Below are 16581 nucleotides of genomic sequence, written 5' to 3' on the forward strand. Positions count from 1 at the left end.
ATCATGTGCGCCCCTAAAATTTCTGGTTGGGTGCCACAGTGCTCCTAGTGAAAAAGGTAATCTGGAGCCCTGGGGAGGATTTTAAACCAGAATTACACTTTAATATGAGAAGAGACAGCAGTTGGTAGCAGAAACTCCCCCACTCATTGTTACTGTTACTGTGTGTTTTCCAGCTGAACTTCAGCAGAGTGAAAAGTGAAAAGGTCACGCAGCACTCAGGAGGACCACACTGCTGAGTTCTCAGCACTGGTCAACTGCCAAAGACCCACTTCATGTACTGGGGTCACTGTGATATTATTTAACTCATGGGTGCCAGCAAAAAAACACAGGGTGGTCCAAAAATTTTTTGCTGCAATGCATCGTGATGTCATCTGGCAAGATGCTGCAGTGACCAATCCAATGAATAGAAGTGCACATTCCTGGGAATAAGATAATAGTTGCCGGCCGCCGTGAAAAGTTTCCAGTCAGTAAAATCCTGTCTGTGTGTATTATAAACCACTGTGCAGTGTTTTGGTCTGATAAACCTTCACACTTATGGGACCGTGAGTCATGTAGCTGAAACGACATGGCCCTTGAGTTGTTTAAAAGGCTGTTTTCAGCCTGAATGCCTGCTGACCTGTAATTTGACTACTATGATGAGATTGGTAGGTGTGGTCCAAAATGATTGCAGAGAAGTGACAGGAGCGCACGTCCACCTCCTTTCCAGACCTGTTCAGACAGACAAAGAAGGGATCAAAGCCTGATACCTAAAATAAATACAATCTGGGTAACTTTATTTATTAGAATAAGATGTAACAGTACGCTACTGGGTCAAAATCAAAAGCACTAACAGGCTTCCTCTGAATCAGTTAAGTGCTGCTGATAAGAATAGAATTATGTGGACAACAAGATTCATTGTCAGTATAATCCTCCCATGCTTAGCATCTTAATGAGGTTATCTGTGCAGCGTGAATCTGATTGTAGACAATCAAAAGCAAAAAAACTCTCAGCGTCCTGTGCTCACAGAATGGGACAGAGCAGCTGACACCTCTTTCACCATTAGCCAGCTTTGAGTGTGTCTCATTTTAGTAAGCATACCGGCTTTTACGCCTTTGTGTATCCCCGACTTTGGGCTCAGCCTGTGTGTGTTTTGTGGATTAAAACTAAAGCCAGGCCTGGGCAGCTAAACCGAGCACAAACATAACATAGGAATGACCTTAGCAAAGAGCCACGTTTGAAAACAAGTTCAGATCAGTTGGTTTAACCAACACAATTTCCTGTACAGCACCAAGGAAAATATGAAAGAAGGAACGCTCATTCCTTATGAGAATGTTGCTTTGGTGCAACACTTCCCTCTACAAAGTCCCACTATAACCCAGTCTATCCCTGCTGTTTAACAAAATGAAAAAAACACACACACGTAAAGGTTGAATATGGAGAAACAGGGCGTTCTGAGGGGTACAGAATGAAAGTATTGCTTTTCCATAAAAAAGTATATTTAGTCTGAATTAATATTTTAACATTTTTTGACGGGTTTGACAATGACTTTCTGTCTGGTTCTGTTTCCATGGTAGCAGCCAATAGCGTTGGACGTTGCTGGTTGCCAGGGTTGTCTGTTGTTGGGTGCAGCTACTGTAGGTTGGCACTGGGTGAAATGGAGTTTGCCAATCCTGCAGCTGCTTCGGATCCTCAGTGAAGGGGGCGTTATTTGTCCCAGCAGCTGAGTGAGCGGAGACGGGCAACAACCAGAGTCACTATAGACCGAGCATTCACTCCATGGACTGAGAGAAAGGAGAGAAACGCCATTCAAACGCACGCACAAATGGCTACGCTTCTCCTTGATCGCTAACATCACTTTCATCTTTACTTAGCTGGAACGGCTAACAGCTAACAGCTAATGCTAACTGTCAGTCCAACAAACTCCTCTGCAATACATGTTTTTATGGTTTGATTTTCCGGAGGGGATGGGTTCAAACAGGCTCACACAGACTCTGGTCTCCTACCCCTTTGCTTTGCCAGAGAGAGGCGTGACTCGGAAATGGTGACAGCCGTAGGCAACTGGAAGGGACGCTGCGACGAATGACAGACTGGAAGCTAGGCAAATCCATAAATTTATAGATTTATACGGACTGAATAAAATGATTGGTCAGACTTTATCAGAAATATATGAGAATAGAATATTGATGAGTTTCAACACCTGGTGGATTTCTTTTACATTTTAGTGCCATACGCTTATTAGGAGCTTTTTAAGATCAGGAAAGAAAATTGTCAAAATGCCAGAAAGGTAAGAACTGCTTTAACAGCAGTAATTTACACATTGCTCTAAAGTTTTTAAATAAGTGACTTAAACTGCATTGTGACTACACAATGCATTGTTTTTACTGGGACACTGGAGGAGCTGATGAGGGGAGGGAGATTCTAGTTCTTTGCTACAGGAAGTCATTTTCTACCAACCGCTATCAGACTTTACAATTCATCCACTGTGTATATCAGCGGGGTCAGTACTCAGTCATATGTGGACCCACTGTTGTAGTCTACTTGAGACGTTTCAGGTCCTCTCCTATTCAGACACCGTATTCAGGTTGGGTGTTTCCGGTCAGAATGCAGTGCTTGTATTTCTTGTATTCATGTATTTATCACTTTATAGACTTTGGTTTTGTAAATGTGGTGAGAAAATGTCAAAGTGTTTGCTCTGTGTCAGCAGTAGGATAACAGTCTGCCCATCTCCATGTCGTCCAGAGAAAGACTTTCTTTTCTTATATTGAAATTTGCCAAACATGTTCATGGTCCCCAAATAATTCGTTTTTTCCCTGAGATCCTCTGATCCTTTCTCTTATGCCACGATCTGAACTACGTCCACTTGCATCCATTAACTATCTCAATCTAGACTAATGCTTCCTGACTACACTCACAAACACGTCATGTTTTCTGATGCACCATATCAACACTCATAAAACATACATACACGTGACTTACTACCTCTAGTTTATAACGTGTCAACTCACATGTATAATGTTTTATGACTGCTGATATGGTGAATCATAGAACATTATGTGTGTTAATGCGTGAAGTCAATTCAATTCAAACTTTTTTTGTCCATGAGGGGCAATAAAGGGTACATAGAGTAGTTACTTCAAAACAGAGACAAAATCAAAACAACAACTACAACGAAAAGAAAAAAAGAAGCAAACATCAGCCAGCATCAGTGCAGGAGTTAGATGTGTGTCATGAGCTCAAGAGTGTCATGAAGCATTATGAATGCATTATAATTCACTCTATAGATGTGCTCTTCATAGAAAATGGCACCAGTAGTTATAAGGGAAGGATCGATACCTGTAATCAGACTGAGTTATCAGCACATGCCCGTAGTAGGGATCTTGGGTCATTGTGTCGTGTGGTCGTGTTAGGGGGAAATGCCAACCCCTGCTGCCTCTGTTCAAAGATGCTCTCTGGATGTGCATTTCCTCCTGATTCCTCATGGATGACCTTTGACCTCTTCCCCATCAATACTGAGAGAAGTTTTAGTTGTGTAGGACAGGGTTAGATGGATGCCTGGTTGGCTACACTGAATTAAGTCAAAAAGTAATGCAGATAAGAAGTGCCTACATCCGGTGTCTTGTGTCATGACAGCAGATGACTTAGTGTGCATACTTTTCTATCGCTGCTGAAACTGATTATTAAAGTGGTTGTCAGTGAAGACGAAACATTATGTTTGTGTTTTTTAATGTGTTTTTTACGTGTCCTTCCTTGATGGCTGTGATCAGAGGTAGAGCGGGTCATCTTAGAGAGATCAGCGGTTTGAACCCCAGCTCCTCTGGTCCACATGTCGAACTGTCCTTCGGCAAGACACTGAACCCTGAACTGAATCCCTGTGTGAATGATTAGATTAGATTAGATTAGATTAGATTAGATGGTATGTAGATGTCCAGTGCCAATACTGTGAATGTGTCTGTGTGAATGTGACAAATAGTGTTAAGTGTTGAGCGCCTTGAGTAGTCAGAAAACTAGAAAGCTGTGTAAGTACAAGTCCATTTACCATTTACCATTCTCCCTGTCACTTCCTGTAGTCCACAATCAGCTCCTGATAACGAGATGGAGTTTGTCCTGGCACAAAAAATATCAGAGCTCTGATCTCCGCTCTGTAGGCCGTCTTGTCGGCGTTGGTGATTAGGCCAATGACGATCATGTCATCAGCAAACTTAATGATGGTGTTGGAGTCATGCAGGAGTACAGGAGAGGGCTGAGCATGCAGCCCTGGGGGCTCCGGTGTTGAGAGTGCTGGTGGTCCCCATTGATTTAGCAGTTTCTGTCCTGGTCTGGGGTTGAATTATTTGTAGCGGGTCCTGACTGATATTTATGTTTAAGTGGTAGTTTGCAGTGGACTAATATTTCTGAAAGATTAAAGATTATTATTTTTCAGACTACTGTTCCCAAAAATGAACATTACCATCCTAAAGTTATCTATTGGTTCTTCACTCATTCAACATTCCCAGTAACAGTCCTCAAATATGTTTCCAGGGGTAAATGCAGAGATCTACGGTAAGCCAAACACTTCTAGGAGGCCTGCTTCTCCTCATAGAAGGAATGCCAGAGGTCTGTTTGGTGATGACTTTAGCATTACATAAGGTTTTAAAGGTCCTCATAATGAGACTTTATTCTGCTTAATTATGCTGCTATAGGCCTAGTCTGCCGGGGGATAATACTTTTCCTGATACTCTGAGCTTCTCTCCTCTCTGTCTGAATCATTCATGTCCCATCAATGCATGTTACTGATTCAGCTTCTTCCCCGGAGCTGTTTGTGCTTTGTCGTCTCGCAGGTCTCTGCTGATCGTGGTGGTGCTTGCTGCCGTGGTCCTACATGACGCTTCCTGCTGCTATTGTCACTGTTACTCATATATACTATCACTAGTTTAATAAACTATAAAATTTGTAGCTGTATTGTAGCTGCTATTGCCACTACTCATCATTGATCATGTTTGCCTCCATAATTATGATCATGTTCATGTTCTGTCACCTCAGCTGTGCTTGTTTCTACTATTCTGTTGTATTAACTGCCTTAACATATACGTCATATTCACATTACTATAAATATTATAGTTACTGTTAGGCTTTGCTTGCATCTCTGGAAGTGTGTCTGTCTGTCTCTCCCTGTCCATCTGTGTGTCTTTTCTCTCTTTCTCTCTCCTTTTCTTCCTCCCCAACCGGTCAAGACAGATGGCCGTCCTCTACAGAGCTGGGTCTGTCTGACGTTCCTGCCTGTTATAGGGAAGGTTTTCGTTGCCACTGTACTCTACAGAGGAATTGTTGGGTCTATGTAAATCATAAATAAGTCATTGAGTGTGGTCTTTACCTACTCTGTAAAGTGTCCTGAGATAACTTTTGTTATGATTTGACACTATAAATAAAATTGAATTGAATTGAATTGAATAATGAGACATGGGGAGTAAAAGAAATAGGTATAAATTAATACGAATGGAATTCCTAGATGAATAGATGTAATAGATTTCCAGGAACGAGTGATCCAGATAGTCATATGTAGTAAACAAGTCACTCACTGTTGGGCTGCCATCAGCGTCTGTGTATGTGAAGGAAGAGAAAACGAGTAGCAGACGTGGATGTTTCAAACAATGGATGAAAAATCTAAATGTGGGGGCTCGTTCATACCAGTGAAAGCTGCTCCTGTCACATATGCTTCCTCCAAAACTGAAGGGCTGAAGTGCCGTCTGCACACATGAATGACAGGAAAACAATATTATAATATTCTGACAAACTCACAACTTTCACCAGGAAAATACTCCTTGTGTCCCAAGTAGAATTAGCACCCCTCGCGCATTTCTTCTGATGTCCACTATGTGGCACCAGAGAACACACACTGACTACACAACATGTTGCTGTATATCAGATGTAGGCCACACCATTTAATTTTCTTATAAGTTAGACAATGTCTTTCACAGAAGCTTTACTTGCTGTTGTCAGTAGGTGGCGCTGTGACTCTGACTCAATATGGATGTGTAGATGTCTACAGGTCTGGTCTCTTATCCAGAATGAAACATTTGGGGTTGAATGGACAATGTAAAGTCAAGTTACAACAGTTTACTGTGTCATGATGAATCAATTTTTGCGTCTATTACGTCCAGTGCATGAGTTGAAAATCTTGAACTTTTTCGGGCATGAAAAGCACTTGGTTAGGATCAGAAAAAATGTCTGTGGTTTGGTTCAGTACGTCCATCCTCAAAAATAAGAGTCGACCTGACAGCAAAAGAACACCGGCAACACCAACATGATTAGTTTGTTTGCTTGACAGTGTTGTGTGTGAGCCCCAGTGGACAGATTTGATATAGCAGTTACTTTTAATGAAAAATTGCAGTTAATGTCTTTTTTAAACTTTGCAAATTCATCCTGTGGACTGGATTGGACCCTTTTGCGGGCCAGTTCCAACCCACAGGCCACATGTTTGTCACCCCTGGATTAGATGATGGGCAGGTAGCCTCTTCTATCAGTGTGGATGTCTGTGCGAATGGGTGAAAGTATTGTAAATGCACCTTGAGTGGTCAGAACACTAGAAAGGAGCTATATAAGTACAAGTCCATTTACCTCCTGGTTTCAAGAAAGTTAAAAGATCATTTGTTTTTCTTCACAGGTCAAGTGAAAAAGGTTTCTGCCAGCCGTACCGAGGCATTGCCTGCGCTCGCTTCATTGGCAACCAGAGCATTTATGTCGAGTCTCTGCAGATGCAAGGGGAGAGTGAAAACCGCATCACAGGTAAGAAAATCAACTGAGTATAATTCTAACTACTAAAGACATCTGAGATTACATAAACATGTGGGATACAGTTCAAACGTGTATGTGCTTCGTCCCTCCAAGCTGCCTTCACGATGATTGGCACCTCCACCCACCTATCAGATCAGTGCTCCAGGTTTGCCATCCCTTCCTTCTGCTACTACGTTTTCCCTCTGTGCGACGAGGGCAATCGGGTGCCTCGGCGGCGCCAGCTCTGTCGAGATGAGTGCGAGGCCCTGGAGAACGACCTGTGCCACACCGAGTACACCATCGCCCGATCCAATCCCATGATCCTCATGCAGCTGGAACTCCCCAGCTGCCACCTGCTGCCACGGCCGGGCACGGCTGATGCTGCTTCCTGTATGCGGATAGGTGTGCCACCAGAAAACCTGGGTCCATGTAGGTCAACAGGCAATTCTCAGTAACTGTTCATACTTATACTTAAGAAAGTAATGCACTATTTAATACGAATAGAACCCACGTAATCATGAAAAGAAGCAAGAAATACTGTGCGGCCGGGTTGAGTGGATTGATACACTGTAGTGGGTCAACTACTGTAGATAGAGCAAGGCTTGTTGCTTCACTCTGATTCCAGTCTTTATGCTATGATGGCTTACCCTATGGGCTTACCGTGTCCAGACTATAGCTCTGTATTTAAAGTGAAATTCCGGCGTAAAATCATCCCAGGATCTTTTTCGGCGAATACAATCATCAAATAAGCCATTGAGACAATTTTTTTCTTTTAACATCTGTTAACAGAGAAATCCCAGAAAGGTACTAACAGCCGGGTCGCATTAAAACGTCTTTTTTAACCACTAATACTGCTGAAAATAACACCAAACCTCTGCAGTAGCATGACAAGAGTCCCTACACAGAAAACAAAGCACCAACAACGTAGTTAGTGAACCCCAGTTTATTAAAAGAGTGTTTTAAAGACTTATCTACTGGCCCCCGTACCAACTCCTCTCATAGTAAAGTCCATTCAAGTGGATTACCAAAGTCAATCCCAAAGGAAGGAGCCCATTGTTTTCTGTGTAGGGACTCTTCTCATGCTGATTTAATGCCTTCACCGTACTGTCCTGAGCTAATCCCACATTTTCCTTTAGCTACTGTTGGCAACTCTACCGGATCTATCTCCGTTAATCGCTCTTCTCATCTCACTTCCAAAAAGAAACATATTTCCTAAAATGTATTATTTAGCTTAGCTTTATTAACAAAAATGTTGAACTGAATATGAATAACACTGGAACAACAGTCCCATTAAAATGTGTGAGCATGTCCCACACCACAGGATTGTAACTCACTGAAGTCTAGAAGTTCTAAACAAGAACTCATTTTTTAAACCCACAACATGTCAGTCACCTCCCTTTATAGTGTGTACGAGCATCCATACTGAGTGCCTGTCTCCTCTACAGATTCTCCCTCAGACCACAGCTGCTACAACGGAAGTGGGGCTGACTACAGGGGCACCGTCAGCATCACTCAGTCTGGTCACCACTGCCAGCCGTGGAGCGCTCAGTACCCTCACAGTCACCACCTGTCCCAGGAATATCCCGAGCTCTGGGGGAGTCACAACTTCTGTCGGAACCCAGGGGGCCAGATGCAGGCGCCCTGGTGTTTCACCCTGGACCCTCAGGTCAGGATGGACCTGTGTGACATCCAGCCCTGCAGTAAGTCCCATAATGCAATAGTCACTTGGATTGTTAACATTTTCAGGTTACTCTAACATAACGGATGGGGATGGTGTTTTTGCCCAGAACACATCAGTGTATGTCATATCATATCATATGTGATCCACTGGCAAATACCACCAGAGGGACCACTGGCATATGCCTGTCGTTTAAGTGTCATATGCCAATGTTACAGAACGGTTTGATGTGGTAGCAATTAATCCCCTTTCATACATAAACCTCTTATGTAAATGTATTGGCAATTTAACACTTCAGTCCTATTTAAAATGAAAACAAACCATTATATTGTGTTCATCCTCCAAACTTCACCCAGACCCGCTGCTTTGCCTCTGACACAGCAGAGGCTGCAGCCCTTAAGGCCTGTCGGTACCTTGCAACCGCCTCCGGGTTAGGCCAGATAAGCTCCGTCGTAGGGCTAACCGTAACCCACCCTTGTGTAGATCTGTAAAGACAAATAAAAGTCCCTGCACAGTTTGATGAAAAAAAATAATTTTGTCTTTTTGTTTTATCGTTTTGTTCTAAGAGACTCAATGTGCCCTGTGTAGTTTTTCCAGGAATGATTTGATTTGCTTTTCATGGGACAGAACACATTTGATCCACTAAGACCACACCAGTCACAGCTGATTAGAATTATATTCTTGCGCCATGAGGGTGGATGGCTTTTTAACGTACATTATCCATGGTGAAGTCATTATCGGTTGACTGATGTCCCACTAAAACCTCAGCTAAATTGAAGTGTCTAGTAGACAAGTCATAGGAGAAAAAACATTCATAATGTGGAACATTAGAACAGGATGACTGCTGTATGTATGTTGATACCACAATTATGTATTCAAAGATAAAATCTAAAAAGAACTGTTAATGCATTACAAACCAGAGAACTTAACTGGCACCTGTCTATATTATCTTACTATCTCCAGATCCTCCAGAGAACCCCGGGAAGGAGATCTTGTTCATTCTTATCCCTGCAATTGCCATCCCATTGGTCATCGCTTGCCTCTTCTTTCTTGTTTGCATGTGTCGCAATAAGCAAAAGGCATCAACTGACACACCACTTCGGGGCCAGCTAAGCGGCTCACCTAATCAGGACATGGAGCTGTCTCTGCTCAATCAGCAAAAACACCAGGTATGTGATCAGGTGTGGTTCACACCAACATTAGCACTGCATTAGAAATTCATTCATTTCAATGGAAAATAAATAATTACACATACATTCATTGAGGAATTTGCACTAAGATAAGTTGAAATTATAAAGGCTCTTAAGATAATTATTCTCTCTAGAATTAGGCCCAGGGTGTAACAGTAAATGTGGTGATTCTACTGCTCACCTGCTAATTATGGAGAGTATAAAATGATTATTGCTGTCATAATGTTCTAGAGATTTAAAATCCCTTTCTCATTGCATGGTATTATAAACCACTGTGCAGTATTTTGGTGTCTGATAGAAACTCATGGAATATTACTCAAACTCATATCCGTGGATATTATTTTATTAATTTGTACCTGAAACAACAAACCCCACCAATTTTGTTTTTTTCACTGCTGGTTTTGGTCTGAACACCCACTAATGAAAAAGAAAGTGTCCTGTATATACCTGAGTTCTGAACAGTTGCATTGCCGTGCTAAAGTATTATGTCAGGTTTTATTGTTGGCCATTCACTTTGATGACATTTAATGTTATTTCTTCTTTTGTGGCTGCAGGCCAAGCTGCGGGAGATTAACATGTCAGCAGTACGGTTTATGGAGGAGCTTGGTGAGGATCGGTTCGGCAAGGTTTACAAGGGCCACATGTATGGCACCGCACCTGGTGAACAGACCCAGGTTGTGGCCATCAAAACATTAAAGGACAAGGTTGATGCCACTCTCTGTGAAGAATTTCGCCATGAAGCCATGCTGCGCTCTCACATACAACACCAAAATATTGTTTGTTTGCTGGGTGTGGTCACCAAAGAACAGCCCATGAGCATGATATTCACCTACTCCAGCCTTGGTGACCTGCATGAGTATCTGGTGATGCGTTCCCCCAACTCAGATGTTGGCAGCTCAGATGATGACAAGACAGTCAAATCCACACTAGAGCAGGCTGATTTCCTTCATGTTATTACCCAGATTGCTGCCGGAATGGAGTACCTTTCCAGCCAGCAAATAGTCCATAAAGACCTTGCGGCCCGAAACATTATGGTCTTCGACAAACTCAGCATCAAGATCCTGGATCTGGGCCTGTTCAGAGACATCTACTCTGCTGATTACTACAACCTCGTGGGCACAAGCCCTTTCCCCATTCGTTGGATGTCCCCAGAAGCTATTATGTATGGCAAGTTCTCCACCGACTCCGACATCTGGTCTTATGGAGTCTTGCTGTGGGAGACTTTCAGTTACGGTCTGCAGCCATATTGTGGCTACTCCAACCAAGACGTGATCGAGATGGTGCGCAGCCACCAGCTACTGCCTTGTCCAGATGACTGTCCAGCCTGGATTTACACCCTTATGCTGGAGTGTTGGAGTGAATTCCAAGCAAGAAGGCCTCGGTTCAAGGACATCCACACACGTCTGCGCTCCTGGGAAAGCCTGTCCAACTATAACAGCTCTGCTCAGACTTCAGGCACCAGCAACACTACCCAGACCAGCTCTCTAAGCACCAGCCCTGTTAGCAACATCAGCATGAGCACAGCGAATGCTTCACGTTACACCAGCCCGAAAAAGAGCCTGCCATTCCATCAGCCCCAGTTCATGTCCATGAAGGGTCAAATGCATCGGCCAATGGTGCCGCCACAGCTCTACATCCCTGTCAATGGGTATCACCCCATGCAAGCTTACCCATACCTGCAGAACTTTTATCAAATGCAAATACCCATGCACATTCCCCACCAGCCGATGCACCACCCTCCACAGATGGCTGCCAAAGCTGGTTCTCACCATAGTGGCAGTGGATCAACATCTACAGGCTATGTAACCACTGCCCCTTCCAACACCTCTGTCACAGAGCGAGCAGCTTTGCTTAACGAGGACTCCAAGACCAATGATGAGGAGGCTGAGGGGGTGTCCCAGGAAGAGCTAGACCAAAACAAGGACATGTTTGTGCCTGAAACAGAATTGCTGGGCGACAATGACACTCCACAGACTGACGAATTGGTGATACACCGGTCAGACACATAAGTCTGGTGAAGAACAGTAGGGCTGAACTTTTCTGTGAGCTGTGCTTGCCAAAAATTCGGGAAGCAGCATAAAATGAAGTGAGCAAATTTCCAGAACAGTGACTGAATGTTTTTAATGAGTATTTTAAGATAGAACTTCATTGTGATATCGAGTATCTCTGCAACTCTCTCTCAGAGCAAATTAATCATGCAAGCCTCTACGGACTTTGTTTTTATGATGTTGCTATTCAGAGAAATGTATGTTCTTGGTGTTGCTGTGCAACACAAAACATACTTATCCCTAACTACTTCAGAGGTTGCCTTGACTAAATTGGCTTTTACCTTATTTTCACTTGCCAGAAAGACTATCTACTGGGAGGCAATAAGGGCATAATTCATGCCCCCAATGCCCACTCTCCCACCTTGGATACCACACTCCTCTATACAGGTAGCGTGACCTGCCAGAAAGATTACTAGGAATTGCTAGTTCAGAAAACACGTCATAATGCCTCACCCTCTTCAAACCCACTTACAATGCCAGTTGATGTGATTATTGGAAGACAAAACCAAGCCAGAGGTATTGGTACTAGAACCCAGAACTGAGCCCAGGTGGTGGTTCGTGTACAACTGGTTATTATTCTATGATTTGTGAAATCCACAATCAACAGAATAGAATGTATGATGGATAGAAATGCTGTGGAAGAAAGAAACAGTCTATGGGTAACTTTGTTAACAATTATACTCACTGAGATGTATCTTGGAATTTACATTCATCAAACAAAACAAAAGGACCAGGGATCTTTTTTTCAGGCTGCTGACAAAGTTCATGACTTATTTTCCCACAAGGTACTTTCAACATCAACTTTAATAACCAAATTGTACAGATTTGTAATTAATGTACTTTGGTTTGAACATTTTATTTGTTTATAGTTTTTCGTTAATATGTGTGGTGAATATTCCTAAGCCTGTTGTTAGTACAATGTCCTTTCCACCACGTTTGCTTTGTTTAAGTAGTTGTTGCTTACCATATAATGTGTACATCCATCTATGGAGAATCCAATAAAGTCATATAAAATGTTGTATTTCCCATAAGAGGAGGAAGTCATGCCCATGTTATATTTTGTCATCATCTGTAATTACACGTGCAAAGTCTAATGTATGGTAGGCTGCACAGTCAAGTTACATTTGGCAAAAAAATATACTTTGTAGTGAAGAAATACGTGTATTGCTGATACTAATAAAATAATCTAAATGTTGATATGCTGTACCTTTCAGTGGGGTTCACATTCTCATTCATAAATATTTAGAGTGTTGTTTTTTGGGGGGATTATATTACCTTTAATTAAACGTCAGAGCAACATTGATCCATGTAAAAGCCGACTATGCATGATCCTGCTGAAGGTATCCATGTGACACTAGGTTTGACAAAATCAACTTAATTCAAAGTCCACTTACTTCTTTTAGACCTTTCAACCACACCTCATAGTCCTTCAAGAAGTTGGCGAAGTTGTTCCATCCCATACCAGAGTATAGAATTCAAGTAACATGAGGCAGAGATTGAAGCCTCTGCCCTTTTCAAAGATGGACTTTGTGTCTCAATGGAAAGTCTCTCTCTCTCTCTCTCTCTCTCTCTCTCTCTCTCTCTCTCTCTCTCTCTCTCTCTCTCTCTCTCTCTCTCTCTCTCTCTCTCTCTCTTCTCTCTCTCTCTCTCTCTCTCTCTCTCTCTCTCTCTCTCTCTCTCTCTCTCTCTCTCTCACATATCATAGCTTTATTGGCGTGAATGTCAAATCAAATCGATCTTTTTTTCTAAGGCACTTTTTTAATACTTTGACAGTAGCACAAAGTGTCTTACAGAAATTAAAAGCAAAACAAAAAAACAGCATGACATCCCGAATCTCCCACCCCCACAAATATACAAACAGAGATGCACAAAGACATACACACTCACGCACACATACACTAGCTGTTGCTGAGGAGACATGGCTGGGCACCGAGATCTGAGGTGAGTAAGAATCTACCTTTGGGGGCCGCACACACCGGGAGGAATCACATTCCATAGCTGCGGGGGGCGCCGCCACAGGGACCCCCCCAGCGTATACTAATAAAATAAGATAAACAGAATAGAAGCTAAAAAAATCATAGAAAAAAAACAGTCAAAACAGTAAAATAAGATAAAAGGTATAGAAGCTAAAAATAAATAAATAAACAAGAAGCATAAAAGGAATAAGAAGGCAATAAACAGGTCAGTTAAAAGCCTGATTAAAAAGGTGGTTCTTGAGCCTCTTTATAAAAACATCCACATTCTCTGCGGCGGGGTGTTCCACAATCAGGGGCCAGAAAAACTGAATGCCGCCTCCCCATGTGCTTTGGTTCTGACTCGGGGTATGGTTAAAAGGCCAGCACCGGAGGCCCTTAGGGTCTGTGAGGGTCGCTAGGGTAAAAGTATTGCAGATAAATGAGAAGGCCCAAGTCCGTTAAGACATTTAAAAACTAGTAAAAGAACCTAAAAATCGATCCTGAAGTGCACAGGGAGCCAATGCAGTGATTTTAAAGCTGGTGTAACTTGCTCCTGCCCTCTGGTCCTCGTCAGCACGCGTGCAGCTGAGTTCTGTAGTAATTGTAAGTTGTACATGTTCTTTTTGGGAAGACCAGAGAGCAGGGCATTACAATAATTAAAGACTATGTTGCCAAAGCATAAAGACTCAACGAACCAAGGTATGATAAAAAATAAAAACTTCAGAGAAATAGAAATTTAAAAAAAGAAGTGTGTGTAGTGTGCGCATGTGTGCGTGCCTGCGTAACTTTGTGTGCGTGTGTGTGCATGCTTTTTTCTGTGTAGGAATATGTGTGTAAAGTAATAAACAATAATATAATAATAATCACCTAAATCTCTCTCTCTACAATTCCAGTTTCTTTCAGTTTTTCAGTAAATATGATAAATAGCCAAAGCACAATAAAATACAACAGAAAAGCAAACACATTAACACACAAAGATAAAAGATGTGTGTAAATGTAACTTTGCGTGTGTCAAGATAATTATTTTTCCTATTCAGATGTGTTTTAGTTATGTGGCAGCAGTAGCCTACAGGTCGCCAGTTCAAGTCCCTGTATGGACCATGAATGGAATGTGGAGGCACCGAACCCCCAACTGCTCGGGGCGCTGATCCATTGGCAGCCCCCTCGCTCTGACATCTCTCCATTAATTGCATGTATATAGGTCCTGTCTGTGCATGTGTGTATTTCGGGCCTGTGTGTGTGTAACCTGAATATAATAACAGAGTGAAAAAATTGAATGTCCCCGTGTGGGATTAATTAAGGCACTCTTCTTCTTCTTCTTCTTCTTCTGTGTCCCTCAGGTTGTGACATGCAGTCACATACAGTGCAGCTCAGAAAGCTTCATGTCCACTCTCCCAACAGAATCTGTCTCTCTCTCTCAGCTGACTGAGACTCTTTCAGTTACAAAATAAAGCCTCCTACAGAAGACGTTGGATAAGACGGCATGGATACTGTTGTAGCTTATATTGTCAGCTGTCACTGGAGGAAAATACACACAGTCAACAGAGTTTCTCAACAACAATTACTCTTGTACTCTCTAAAATAACTACAATAAAACCACTAACATAGACTCACTTCCAGCAACGTTGTGTTCCGTTTGTAACCACAAGGAAACAAGTCTGGTTGCGTTGTTGCTATATGGGTGGCTGTGGCTACGGAGGAAGAGTAGTTGTCCACAGACCAAAAGGTCAGTTGTCTGATCCCCAGACTCGGCAAATGACCTAAAGCACAACTCTCAGACACAGTGGAAAAGTAAAAGGTTTGTTTCACAGGCAGATATTCAGTGAAAATAAGGATATTGTAGCATACCACAACTGCTACGCAAACTCTGGAGTGTTGCACTCTGAACCACCTGTAGCTAAACATTAGCGAGACAAAGGGGGATCCAGGGGGAGGATGTTGAGGTGGTTCACTCCCATAAATACCTTGGAGTGCACCTGGATGACAGGTGTGGGCTGGAAACGAGGAGGGCCTCTACAAGAAGAGCCAGAGGCATGCAGCTCTACTTCCTATGATCTACCTGTGTGTGGTGGCCAGGGCGTTCTTCTATGCTGCTGTGTGCTGGGGACAGAGCGTGAGGATGACAGACACAAGAAGATGCTGTCCAAGTTGGTTAGCCTCCTGAACAACTACGCAGCATCGAAGAAGACCTGGATAGATGGAATAATAATAATAATAATAATAATAATAATAATAATTCATGGCGGAAAGAACAAGGTCGTGGGTACAAGCGGCTGAAATGGGTTTTCTCAGTTAGTTGAGGTGGTTCGGGCATCTAGTAAGGATGCCCCCTGGGCGCCTCCCTAGGGAGGTGTTCCAGGCACGTCCAGCTGGGAGGAGGCCTCGGGGAAGACCCAGGACCAGGTGGAGAGATTAGATCTCCACACTGGCCTGGGAACGCCTCAGGATCCCCCAGTTAGAGCTGGTTAATGTGGCCCGGGAAAGGGAAGTTTGGGGTCCCCTGCTAAAGCTGCTGCCCCGCGACCCGACCCCGGATAAGAGCTTGAAGATGAGATGAGTGATGAGATAATAATAATAATAATACCTTTATTTATATAGAACTTTTAAAAACATAGATACAAAGTGCTTTACAATACAACAAATAGAACAGACTTTACATGAAGCACATTAAACATGCAAATGAAACAAAACAAATAATCCAATAATCAGTATAAGACAACTCGAGAAAAGTCAAGGTAAACCATGTGATAAAATAGGTCTTTAGGCGAGATTTAAAAGCTGACACTGGCTCCGACAGCCTTTTGTCGCCAGGCAGGTTGTTCCAGAGCCTCGGGGTCCTGATGGCAAAGGCTCTACCCCCCCTTAGTTTTCAGCCTGGACTCAGGAACAGACAGGAGGCCTCTGCCTGAGGGTCTAACATTACGCCCAGGCTCGTAGGGGGTTAAAAGGCCTAAAATATAGTCTGGACCCAGGTCATGAAG

General features: G+C 42.9%; 1 protein-coding gene across 1 annotated transcript in view; it reads left to right on the forward strand.

The window, feature by feature from the left end:
- Window positions 1-12672, forward strand: part of ror2 (receptor tyrosine kinase-like orphan receptor 2) — a 66604-nt gene extending 53932 nt beyond the window's left edge. The window contains exons 5-9 of the mRNA XM_083929220.1: window positions 6620-6741; window positions 6844-7158; window positions 8175-8429; window positions 9371-9576; window positions 10152-12672. Of these exons, the coding sequence (XP_083785346.1) occupies window positions 6620-6741; window positions 6844-7158; window positions 8175-8429; window positions 9371-9576; window positions 10152-11606 (2353 nt within the window). The 3' untranslated portion in view covers window positions 11607-12672. The remainder of the gene's footprint in view (window positions 1-6619; window positions 6742-6843; window positions 7159-8174; window positions 8430-9370; window positions 9577-10151) is intronic.
- The last annotated feature ends 3909 nt before the right edge of the window (window positions 12673-16581 follow it).

Source organism: Echiichthys vipera (genome assembly GCF_963691815.1).
Source record: "Echiichthys vipera genome assembly, chromosome: 16".
Lineage (NCBI taxonomy): Eukaryota > Metazoa > Chordata > Actinopteri > Perciformes > Trachinidae > Echiichthys > Echiichthys vipera.